At 40.2% G+C, this 12,831-nt stretch overlaps 1 protein-coding gene across 4 annotated transcripts; it reads right to left on the bottom strand.

The window, feature by feature from the left end:
* Positions 1-281: 281 nt before the first annotated feature.
* Positions 282-7,400, bottom strand: LOC125014105 (arfaptin-2-like). 4 transcript variants are annotated; one of them, XM_047595148.1, is made up of 10 exons: positions 7,087-7,400; positions 6,886-6,994; positions 5,693-5,801; positions 5,277-5,339; positions 4,607-4,693; positions 4,371-4,471; positions 2,812-3,033; positions 2,572-2,729; positions 2,288-2,462; positions 282-1,650 (listed from the first exon to the last, which is right to left on the bottom strand). In XM_047595148.1, exons 2-10 carry the CDS (start codon positions 6,985-6,987, stop codon positions 1,495-1,497), a joined length of 1,173 nt encoding a protein of 390 aa, XP_047451104.1. In that variant the 5' UTR covers positions 6,988-6,994; positions 7,087-7,400; the 3' UTR covers positions 282-1,494. The 4 variants fall into 4 exon arrangements, with proteins under 4 accessions (XP_047451104.1, XP_047451106.1, XP_047451105.1 ...); XM_047595150.1 differs by lacking the exon at positions 4,607-4,693 and having other exon boundaries at positions 7,087-7,399; XM_047595149.1 differs by lacking the exon at positions 5,277-5,339 and having other exon boundaries at positions 7,087-7,399.
* Between the last annotated feature and the right edge of the window lie 5,431 nt (positions 7,401-12,831).

Below are 12,831 nucleotides of genomic sequence, written 5' to 3'. Positions count from 1 at the left end.
TCAGAATGGCAGCAAGCACTCCACAATAAATAAAACCACAATAAAACACGAAATATCTTATTTTATATTTAATTTTTTTTTTAAAAAATGACAAAGTGCATCATGAAATTAAATAATTTTCACTGTGGCCAGTCTGACCTTTAAGAAGAGTTGGAGTAAAGATTAAAAGTTGTTGGTAACTTTATAAAACTCTGACGAGATATAGTTGAATATGAGATGCACTTAAGTATGCCTTCGGTTAATGATGCATAATATTGTGAACAGGAAAAAAGATAACTCAATGAAAGGATGTCATATATATTATATTATGATGTACATAATTGACATGTCACATACACTGTGAGTGTTCTGTACATATACCCAGACAGACCTGTGGCACCTGCACAGTAGGTTGAACAAAATATCCAGCAGACTTTATTGGAAATACAGAAAAAAAAATGAAGACAATCAGGTAACTAGAATATAAATCTATAAGTAACATACAATGTAATGTTACAAAAAGGTAAATAAATACATGAAAATGAGCTAAATGTACTCATACATTCTGTCCTTGAGGAAACACTGATATTTGGATTGTAACCTAAAGCGCACGTGGTGTCGCATGTATCCAGTATTCCCATTTACTGGAGGAATTTCAGACTCAAAAATGTTTTCATCCTTATCCACTGGCAACTCGTAGCACGGTCGATCCAATCTGTGAACTGACTGGAGTGTAAACTTTGATGTAAAAAAGACAGACGTCGAACGTTGCTGGATTCATAATGGCATAGTGTAACTGAAAATTTGGAGATCAATTATTGTATATTAGATAAGAGAAAATCACTAGATAATACTATATATATATAGAGAGAGATATATTTATTTTCCCAATGTAAACTGTAAACTGACCGTTCAGGCATTTCTCAACGTCCCTGTAGGCATCATTTTCAGAATAATGATATAAATCCTGTTAACTTAATGTGAAAAGCATAAAATAATATGGTTCGTTCATGCACGCAGGAAAAAAAAACAAGTTTCAGAGATTATTTCATTGGATTTGAAACAGTCTCCTGCCGACCCGACGATCTGATTTGTGGAGTTCCTCCCATTTAACATACAGTGAAATATTAAAAATAACTTTAGACAACATTAAAAAAACAAAATAATGCATGTGCAAATCTGCCACGGGGGACATCTACAATAGTCGACTATCCTGTACATAAATAAGTGATACACGTGTAAATGATTGTGCTAATAAAAGAATACGAAAATGACTAAAAGTCAATTTTGTGATTTAACAAAAAACATCCTAGATACAACTGAGATAGTCGTTCCATCTATGTAACAAAAGAAAAAACGTTACAAAAAAGATTTCTCTGGTTGCTACGGATCCTACAGTATACACTCCTGTATGCATTCTATTCTTGTCCATCTATTCTTGTCCGTCTAACCACAAGTTTTCCTCTGACCAGCGTTGTCATTGTACATCTCAGATGGCTGAACACTGGATGCTCATTACTGCTCCTCCAGCCAGGATGGCTTGTCTGCTCCTGGGGGCTTTAACTTTACATTGAACTGTATTAGAGTTTGTTCCAGTTGCTGCTGGTTGCCAGCAAAGTAAGCCGAGATAGCATTATGGAAGAGAAGCAGCTGCTTGTGCATCACCTTCACCTGGATGAAAAAAAAGAGAGGCGATATCGTCCCATTACAAACGCAAGTCTTAACAAGAAAGCACAGTCATACTGAAACTATTCTTAAATGTTTTTTCATGCTTCAAACTGCTTTTTGAGCTATTCTATTGCAAACTACCAACAAATTGATGATTTTTCAAAGTCCAATGTTTCTATTAATCTGGCAAAATCTCTCTTTACTATGAGATACACTGGAAGCAAAGTATCAGCCTTTTTTTCCTCCACACCCTTCTTCTTGTATGTTCTCGTTTGGAAGAAGCTTAAAAGGTGCCAGAAAAAAAAAAAAACAAGTAACAATTTACCACTGGGCTTACACAACACTGTAAAGGAATCTACGTGGAGTGAGAACATCATAACAGATTTGGGTGCATCACCACATGTTCTATTTAAATGTAATTTCGCAATTTGTTACGATCAGAAGGATAATCCCAAAGCAATTCAGGGTAAAGAGTGACACCGAACTGAAAAGCAGAGCTTTATTTCCCTCCCTGGAAAATCTGAGCCTGTTTCACCACGCCCAAACGGATCACTGATGCTGGGTGTGGTGAGTCAGACTTCTGTGTTAATCTTTAAAAATGCTGGGATTTTGAGGGCGAAAAATAATTTGTAAACAAAACCTTGTTTTCCTCCAGGAATTTAAGCTTGATGGTGACGTCACTGCGCAGCCTTTCGTATTTGTCTCTGTGGACCTGGTAGTCGTGCTGAGCCAACTCAATGCGAACCATGGTGGCTGCATCCCTTGGACCCAAACTCAGCTCCTCCAGGTCAGAGCGATAGGCGTCAAACTCGAGTCTGCACACAAGAGGAACTAAGTTCATCACGTTTTCACCCCAGTTTCCCGTTCATCAGCCTGCAGACATTCACAATATATTCCATAACGTCCAAAGAAGATTCCTCTTACCTTGCATTTTCATACTGCTTAATGGTCAGTAAAGTATCTTCCATGGTTTTGTTAACTAGGGTGTTGACACTGGAAACAAAGAAGTTGATGGCACCAAGCAGAGCCTCTCCATTCTTACATAACAGCTTCTGTGTTTCTGCATTGTATCCAAACTCATCCTGCAGGGGAAAAGAGACGTTTTCAGGCCAGCTCCATCCGACGTCACGTCACACCACATGAAGCTCTTTGACATTGCTATACCTGCAGCTCTGGGGACTTCTGGCTGAGGTCGGTGAAGGTGTCTCCTAAAGCCTGCTGCGTCTGCACCATGCTTTGAAAGTGATTGATGAGCGCAGTGGCAAGTCTTAGGACGTTTTCGTACTTGCTCTTCGTGTCCCTCAAGACATCTATCTGAGCCTCGAGTTCCAGGTCTACCGTCCGTGAGCCTCGGCCAAACCTCTCTGAGAACATCTGCTTCGTGCACTGGATGGTGAACATGAACGCGGATTAATTTCAAGCCAAATTGAGGCAGCGTGCAGCAGCTTTAAGATGGGACACAAAACAGTGTTAGTAAAATGACATCTGTTCAGTTAGATCATGTTCACAGCAAGTTTTTGACAGATAAAACCTTCGATTAAACATTTGCCATTTCAGGGAAGTATGTTTTTACAGATGTGTTAGTGCAGCGACAATAACCACATAAAACACAGTGTTTCCTCATTTAGTGAAAAGGGACTTTTTTTTTACCTCACCCTTCATAAGCTGAGCAAACTTCATGTTCCTGCTTTAAATGTTTAAATGCTTAGAAACTCTTCATAACAGATTTGAAGGCATACTGTGTCTAGTGACAACAACAACTGATTAAAGCAAAGCAAAACAAATGAATCAAATGCCAACATTGTAAGCTCGAACCCTGTGTATCATGTTGAGCACATTTAACGGAAATACACATTATGTTCAACTCAGATGGACATTACATGACAGGAACAAACAGCTTTACCCACCCTTGATAATTCCCTCATCTGTATTTAGGTGTTGACCTTTTAACTGACTTTTAACTTTGGATGTGAAGAAACACCTTCATACATAATAAACGTGGGGCACGGAGGCTCATGCAAAGATGTAAAGGGCAAACACGTCCAGTACTCTAAAATCAACATTAGAAAGTTAGATGTCATCTATGACCAGTCCCTGTCCTTGGACAAACATGTCAGCCAGCTCTTGAGCTCGTGCTTTTTCCCATTTGAGGAATACAGCAAAATTGAGATCTGTGGTAACCGAAACTGAGATGGAGATGATTGTAAATGCTTTTATTTTTTCTCCTTTAAATTACTGCAACACTCTTTTTACCTGTTTAAATCAATCCTGCATGAATCATCTCCAAACAGTCCAAAATGCAGCCACTCGTCTTTTAACTAGAAGTAACAAGAGATCTCGTATCAGCCCATTTTTATCCTCCTTACACTAAATTTTGCATTGATTTTAAAATCTTGATTTTAACTTTTAGGGCCCTACAGAGTCAAACTCGCCAATAAATTGCTGACCTCCTCCTTCCCTACACACCCAATCAGGATCTCAGTTCAGCTGACCATAAAATTACTTACAGTCCAAAAGACAAGAGGTGACATTAATGCTTTTCTTATTGATTGTTATGCGTCTACTTTTTATGCTATTTGTATTTCATTTTTATTTGCTCTTATTTTACATACTTATTTTATTGTTAAGCATTTTGTGTTTTTTATATCTGTGAAAGTTTCTATATAAATAAAGTTTATTATCATTATTATTATCATTATTTAGTATCTTTCTATGCACAATACCTTGTATGTGTTTATGCCCCATTTCTTTACAGTGTCCAGTTTCTCCACTGCCACACCGCGAGAAACTTCTTCAGTTGAATTGGCGTTATGACCGGACGACCCTAAAAGAGAGGCGGGAAAAAAAAGAATAACATATCCTATACTCCACGTTGTCCCACCAAAGCTTCCAAGGCAGCTGTTTGCAGAAATTGCCATGACAATAAGTGAGGAGGGTTAGGACATGGCGATGGCGATACCTGGATGATGGTCGGTGTGCTGGGCAAGTCGACCGGCTGCAGACTGACTGTGAGCCAAGTTAACGCCCCGGGATTTCATGCGAATGTCTGAAATGAGCGTGGCGGCGATGAAGAGTGAGAATGAGAAGAGGACATTTAAAAATGAGTACAGGGAAACGTTTGTGAGACGAGCTTAGCAGTGAGATATGCAGCTCTACAGCAGAGTGTGGAGACTGAAAGAAAAATGTTAAGACTGTGCTGAACGGGTAACACAATGAGTAGGGGTTAATGTGGTTTGCGAAGTCATAATAATCCACCATGCAGGGTTTTCATGCAGAATATAAAGAGTTATAAAAAGGATGAAAATGGACTTGATGGGATGAAAAATGAGCACCAAGTGATGACAAAACCTGTCATCCAAAGCACATTTTACAGTACAAGAAGACATCCTTAGTAGTACACATCAATACAGTATTTCAAGTGGCAGCGCTGCAATATCAGGTTAGTGCATCCCTGAGTTTAAAAGGTGCCAAAACATTCCTGTTGCTGAAGCTGTGAGTTGAATATGTACAGGCAAGGTTGCATACAACTCCCTTAATCAAGCAAATACAAAAACACTCTTGCCAGGGGCCAAAACAGACCAACGTATATATAGAAGAACAGAAAAGGGTTTTTTAGAATACACAGCCACCTGGTCCCGGTGCAGGGGCTCGTCTTCTGTCCAGATACTCAGGGTTGAAGCGTATTGCAGGCCCTATGGAATATGGATGTTTGTAACATAAACCAGGAGCCTACAAGTCGGCTGCTCTCCAGTGACACATTAATATACAAGGAGGAAAAGCTCTTGCTACTGTTTCTTTAAGCTGCATTAAGTATTGACCTCTTATAGTTATTGAGATACTCCATGGCAACCTGAAAACATCAGGGGAAACAAAAAGGGGGATGGAGCTTGTTGAAAATATGTATGTCAGCACCAGGCAAAGTACCTTTAATTATTGCATCATTAATGTTAATTATTGTAAGCTATCACACAACGACTGTTAATGAGTAATGTAATTCAACAAATGAAAACCTGTAGAGGCTGGCAGTCAGTTCTGGTAGGAGTACCTTTAATGGAGCTGGTAGGAATGATGCCCCCTGCAGGTCCTCCATAACCTCCCGAGACAATGCTGGTTTCATTTAGGTTGGGTCCGGAAACCATCACCTGCTGCAGATCCTGATTAAATTACAATTAGGGCAGAGTCACATTTTAGATTCAGATTTGAAATTTGAAAATGGTAAATGGTCTTGCTTTTATATAGCGCTTTTCTACCTATTGGTACTCAAAGTGTTTTTACAGTCACAGACGCATCTGCCAATTTGCACACACACACAGCAGTGCCCCACACTGGAAGCAACTAGTAGGTGGCACATTGCGGGGATCGGACTGCTAACCCTCTGGTTTGTGAACAACCCACTGAGCCACAGCCGCCCTAGAACTTGACAACTTGCAAATTGAAAATGCTGCAGTTTGTAACACACATATGCAGCACATCTGACCAGGGCTTAGATATTTGTTATCTTTGTTATTAAATTTAATATAATTATAGAATGGGTAATGAATGGGTGTTGGAAGCGAGTCAGATCTTATCATTCAAATGCTGATTTTACTAGATAGATGAAATTGCATTATTGCAATTAAAATGAACAGTACTTGTTGTGTTGCATCACTGCATAAGCAGCTGACAGCATGGAGCTTCACACTGTAACTCCAGGGGGGTTTACAAGCTATATGTTCTCATTTCTAAAAATAGGCAATAAAATATCAAATATATATGTGTTTTTAAACTTAAATGAAAAAAATATACAGTATTTCTATCACAATATTATTATTGTTGCAATACGTGTCTCTCTAGAATATCATTCTTATAATACTGATGTAGGGCCACTGATAGAAGTCATCTGAACCGTGGTCGACTTTAACAGAATGGGACATAAATGATGCATTAAGGTTATCAATTAAATTGGCAAGCTTGTCAAGCAAAAGGTCAAACGACCAAAGGCATCTCTGTTATTTTAACACACCATCATATTCATCATCCTGTTTCAGATATATGAATGGGAGCATGTTGCTACAGTCCATAGCTGCAGGCCTGTCTGTGCATGGTTAGATAACACTTGGCCTAATCAGAAACAGCCCTGGACTGTAATGTCATTCAAAATCAAACACAGCCATAAACTGAGCACAACATGACGCTATGTATTTAAAATTAAAAAATATACATATATCTGAAAGAGAGGTGAGAGTAAACGTGGCTGACCTGCTCCAGGCTGTCATCCTCTGGCAGAGTCCCTGTGTCTCCATTGCTGTTAATGGGGATCTCCATGGTTGCAGCCTTGCTCATGATATTGTCTGCCATCATCCGATCTCTGCAAGACAGACGCACAAAGATGCCACGTTTAACAGCTGGGGCAAAATAACAATCGTGCAAGATATCTGATCCAAATCCGACTCTGCTTACTTCCTCTGATGCTAGCGTGGCTGGCTAATAGCAAGGGTGCTGATGTGGCTGACCTGACAGCTAGCTGCAACCCCTAACCACTGTAGCAAACCTGATACTGGAGCCAAGTCCGCACGAGAAACAAGGCGACACTTGCACAGATAACAGTCGTGAAGTTAAACGGGGGGATACAGCTCCGCTATCTTCAATTAACCTTCCACGCTGCATCCATGATTATTAATCCTGAATCGTTCACATGATCATCTGTCTGCTTCCAAATAACTCAGACAGAAAATCCCTGCATCTATCCAGCTCGCAGCTTTAGTCGCGTCACTTCGAAATAAAAGTTGGAGTATGTTTAATTTTATTTCTACGCCGCAGGAGTGGGATTTAAAATCTGCACACGTCAAGTAAAATATCTAATCTATGTTACTTAGCGGGTGTTATTTTACAAAAAGGGGGCTGGACGCGATACTGTAAATGGCTGCTCTTATTTTGAAAGATAAAGCTTTTGTCGTCGAGCTTCCTGCCTTGCTCCATCTTCCACGTCGTGCATTGCTGACGTAGTTTTATCCTTGAGCTGCAGTGTTATATTTGTCCTCAAGGTGTCACTAGTAGCTCATTACTCAGTTAAAAAAAAAAATAGTGTCACACTTACAGTAACTCTCCATCAGTAATTGCATTATGGCGCCGGCCCCTCGCATGCTGAGAGTATTAATCATTAGAGAGAAGTCTGGTGCATCCTAATCGTTGCATTGATTGCAATATCTCACGAAATCAAACTGTATAAATACAATCGTTTGTTTTGAGATGTGAAAGGCCTCGAGATAGACCTCACCCCAGTAAACTGACCACACTTCCAATTATTTGCCTCATTTGTTTCAATCAGGGATGCAAGCAAAGTGCACATGGTCTCCAAATGTAGAAGTTTTTCTGTAATTACTCGGACCCTGAAGAGAGAGCCAACCCCTTGCGCACACCCACAAATTTATTCCTAATGGTAGAGTTTACTTCGTGAGCTGATTACCTGCAAGAGACCTTCCAAACATCAAAAAAAATCATGCTGTGAAAACATATCATTCTTTTGACTGCTGCATCAGATCAAAGCCACCAGAATAGTAAGTGATGAGGCTGGGTTATTCATGTGTTCTCTCCTGATCAACAAGTCAACGTGCTATTTGACTGGCGTGATATGTGCTCTGCTTTTGATCCTCCAGGCAGGTTTTTTGATTTTTACATTGTACACAGTTACGGTATTTTTCAGTATCTCTAAACCTTTGCATTTTCCAATGACCTTTGTCATTTTATGAGATATCTACAAGCATGCAGGAGCACCATGTTATCTAGAACTCACAGCAGATGAGAGTTCAGACTGTGAAACGGAATCCGAACCCCAACGCTTACTTTCCACAGTATTTTGTAATCTGTGAGGGATAAGAATGCATGCATGTATTTAAACTTCTCCATTAAGGTATGGATACATCAGCCTTACACAATCAGCAAAGCCACTCTACATGCCGTCCAGGAACAGTATGTGATGTCACCCTGATAAATAAACAGCCTTTAAATGGAGACTCTAGAGAGAATCTAAAACTTTGCTCCATTATGCAGTAGTGCGATAATGAACCCAATATGGTGATTGAACACACTACAGTACTGTTTGTACTCCGAGTGCTTCACAATCACAATGTTATATTTATCTGCTGGGTTCACACAGCAGTGCCAAGAAGCAACCCAGGGTTCAGGATCTCGCTTGAAAACACTTTGGGATGTGGTCCACATGACCGGGATCGCTTTGGTTTGTGGATAACCGGCACTATCTGCTGAGCCACAGCTGACCCATAGTGAACAAATGTGAAGCCAGACCTTGTCCTTTCCGCCACTACACAGACATTAGAGGTGGAGTGAATATGCGTAAGAGAAAAAGAATAATTTGACCACACCTTACGGCATGCACGTTTTTGAGGTCAATCTGAGTTTGTGTGTTTTTCTACAGATCATTTTTATTATATGTCACTATATTCAAATGTAAGTATATCTTAAAGCCAAGCTCATGATGTAAATCATTTAAAGCCTGGGGTAAAAGGTGAATGCACATTTTTCACAACAAGACGCAAGTAAATAAAGACTGCAGTGTTTTGTGTCATAATACATACCGCTAGTCATGTCAGTCTATAGTCAGTTAATGTGTTTTTACAGAAAGCAGGAACTGAAGTCACAGAAATGTTAAAGTAATGGGACTGTTGCTAAACGTCTCAGAGGTTTGAGAGCTACAGTTTGCTGAATGAGTAATTGAAAGGGTATGTTCCGACTTACCGTCTGAAGAGAGTGACTGATTCAACATCCTTTAGCGCAGGTACCTTTGACCTCCGGATTATTCATGGGCTACACACAGCCTGCTGTTGCCGAGGCTTGAATTTTAAATGCAGTTGTTTTGCTTTTTGGAGTGGAAGTAAAGGAAATTATGTGCAGCAGTTAGTCACCAGCATTGCACGAGATTGCCAGCTACAATTAGGTAATTAAGGCTCATTAAAGCTGAGTTTAATCACGAATTCTCTCACGTTTCAGCATGTTACTGTGATAAACACTGCAGATGTAGCTCCGTAACAGTTTTACATTTTAACAAGGCGGCGGTGTGTGTGGGGGGGGTGTGGGGGGTGGGGGTTACACCGCTTGTCAAGCTCGCTCTACTCTCACCCTCGGACAGAGATTTCACGACACCAAATTCTCACACAGGAGAATGTAAATTTAGTGTCGCCTATAAATTTAGAACAAGGCCAAATTAAATTTTAAAGGTCTCAGGCGGGTTCTCCTCTGGTGCTGCACTGCATGTCACAATGGCACCGTATGCATGTGAGGGGAGCGTGAGACCTAAACCGCAGTGTTCCCCACCCCCTGTCATTTTAGAGAATAGTTCATCTTGTTTTTTAATGATCATTAAGCGTGCTTCCAGATGTTGGGAGGGAAATTCATCCTCACACAGTCTCCTGTGCTCTGCAGCAGAAAACAAAAAAACAAAAAAAAATACTGGAGGGAAACTGTGAAACCCAGAAATGCTGCCTGCATCTTTGCTCTATGGGAATTACAAAGCGTCCTCCGTTTTGACTTTATAGAGCATGTGGAAGCAATTTTTTTGTGTCTTTAATGTGCCTTTTCAAACAGTCTATCAACCTCTTTCCCAATTGGACTGGTGGTTCAATCAGTGCTCCGTCAGAGAAACAGCAATTCATCATCGTCATGGACGCTGTGAATGTCACTTATAGAAAGTCTAAAAAGACAACACATAATTGAGAACAATAAATATTTATACGCTTTCACTTTACTGAATATTGCTGTCAGAATAATTATGATATATGCCCTGGAAAGGTTTCACTTACACAGAAAGTATAGATATGTGGGTGTGTGTGAAAAAACTGCAATCCAATTTCTAATGACAGGAAACATTATTTTGACTGACAGATGTTTTCAAATGAATTAGTGCTGACATAAAGCCTCTTTGTTCTTGCTTTTCTGTTATCTTCTGCTCGATGAAGGCGTTCGTTTAAGAGTAAACACGAAGCTGTCAAGAGTGTTTCTTGAAATATTATTTATTAAAAAGTCCCAAACAACTGAGGAGAGCAATATTCACATGAAAAGAACAAATAAATGTCAAGGAATTAGTTTGACTTAAATCTTTTTCAAAAGTCTTTTTTTCTTTCTTTCTTCCAAGGTCGATCTATAAACCAGCTCTGCTGCAGTGGGAACAATGACCCAGGGTGTATGGCGTGAGAGCGATGGCCCCCATAAAACATGGATTTTGCTATTGCTCTGATGTTTCCAATTAAATTCACCTGCATAATCAGAGGGACAACCAGTCAGAGGCCGCAAATAAACTGAGAGGGCAATTTGGGAATCGTAAATCCCACGAGGGATTGTTGGCATTTTCACTGAAGTGTTAAAGTAGTTGTTATTTGTTTTCGTGAACGCTACCTTTGGTTGGCACACAGCTATAGGGCCTGTGGTCAGGATATGCACGGAAGGGTATGTTTAGTTTTTTTATACTGTTTACTTACTTTGTCATGCAATTTTCTGTTTTGAAGCTTCCAATTTGACACCAGCATTCATTTCAGTTGTTTGTCTTTTCTCTAACTATGTATTACAAATTCTATTTCAGGATATATGAACTCAATATTAGCTTTCTGGTTGCTAGTGGTAGCTTACTTTCTCAATATTACTTAACCCCAATGATGCTGCTGTTGGCTAGGCTAGTTAGCTGGTGTCTCTTTTTTGCTTGTTGGCTTTTTTTTTTCTTCTGTTTTCTATCACTTGGACTGGGTTTCTAAATGTGTTTTGCTTTGTGTTTTACAGTGGGGAGAGGTTTTGGTTGACACGTAGTCACATATCCCATCACTTCTTACCAACTGCTGTTGGCTAGGCTAGTTAGCTAGTGTTTTCTTGTTCGTTGTTAGATGGTAGCTGACTGCTAACCTGCTGGTCAGTTTTTCAGTTGGACTGAAATGTGTTTTGCCTCGGATCTTGGCACATCATGAATATACACAGGAATGTGCAGTCAGGAGTATGGCTACTCCCATAATGCACATTCTATTTTTTGAAAGAATCTCTGTAAGTATCACACAAAGAAGCACACGTTGTAGAAATTGCTCTGAACTGGACGATATTTCTGATATGTCTTTATCACATCGGACACAATTCCTCTGGCGTACAGTAAGTGGAACAGCACCTGTATGCATCTTACCCTCACAGCAACAGGCCAAGTAAAGCATATGTGAAGCAGAGTGACATGTGTTGGTTAAGATCTGTTTTATCCTCCGTCACCTTCAGCTCAGACCCCTGAGTCCCTTGAAACTGGCACCCCATCCAGAACCCTGCACACCAAGCGTTACAGTAACTCATTAAGGTACAAGCTGCTTCACAGATGTGCCTAGGTTGGTTAATGGCTCAACTACAGACCCTATCCGCACCTTTTGCCAGATTTCTACACTTTTTATGAGTGCACAGTGCACCCTGATGAGTGTCTTGCAGTGTTCAAAGCGATATGTAAATCTGTTAGAAATCTAAGGCCTGATACATTTAGAGAGAATCCTCTGCAGAGGAAAAAGTTTTAAAGAAGAATTTTCACAACTTGCCACATCGAGAGCTAATGAGCTAATGGACAGAAGAAAGCAGTTGGTTAGGATTTCTTTGTCTGTGTTCTCACGTCAAAGCCACATTGTAACCAGGAAACAAAATTCGTGAAAGTCCCTTTCAGCTCTGCTTTTCAAGTTGGTACATTTTGGATCGAAGGCGTGCTTACTAGCCATCTGAATATGCCTCATTTACCCGCACAGCACTGTTGCTTGTGCTCTTCTAGGGATTTTCTGGAGCAGCGACAGGTCATCCATTAATCTCATGGTAGTATGATCCCTGGTTACTCTGTGTATTTTAGCAACGCACTAAACATAAACTAATAATGCTGAGCAAGCCAGCACCATGGGATGTCAGTATGAACAGCCTCGTGTGGGTGAGGAGGCACTGGGTTCATGTGCTGCTATTGTGACATAAAATGTCTAAGCATGTGTGTAGTTTAGCTGTAATAGGTCAGCGCCACTCAGTAAAGGAATTTGTTTCCAAAATGAAGTTGGACAGAAAGAAAATTGTCTCCTTGTAGTATCCTTATAGGACAGTTGGGGTCAGTTTAAACAAAGAACGCTCCGGGGTGTGTTTTGATACTCGATGGCGGCATTAGGAGCTATGTGGTGTATCTGGTTTCAGCTAAAGGTTGTTGAA

The sequence above is a fragment of the Mugil cephalus genome, chromosome 9 (assembly GCF_022458985.1).
Source record: "Mugil cephalus isolate CIBA_MC_2020 chromosome 9, CIBA_Mcephalus_1.1, whole genome shotgun sequence".
In the NCBI taxonomy this organism is placed as follows: domain Eukaryota; kingdom Metazoa; phylum Chordata; class Actinopteri; order Mugiliformes; family Mugilidae; genus Mugil; species Mugil cephalus.
The sequence above is the reverse complement of the archived record's forward strand: the minus strand, read 5'-3'. Positions and strand labels throughout refer to the sequence as shown.

Bases quoted from the DNA above. Each gene is read 5' to 3' on its own strand.
- LOC125014105 (XM_047595148.1), bottom strand. From the start codon at position 6,987: ATGATGGCAGACAATATCATGAGCAAGGCTGCAACCATGGAGATCCCC. The intron at 4,694-5,276 runs GTGGCTGTGTAT...CGCTCATTTCAG, and splicing joins AGCCCCTGCACCGGGACCAG to ACATTCGCATGAAATCCCGG. The intron at 1,651-2,287 runs GTTTTGTTTACA...TTTTTCATCCAG, and splicing joins AATTCCTGGAGGAAAACAAG to GTGAAGGTGATGCACAAGCA.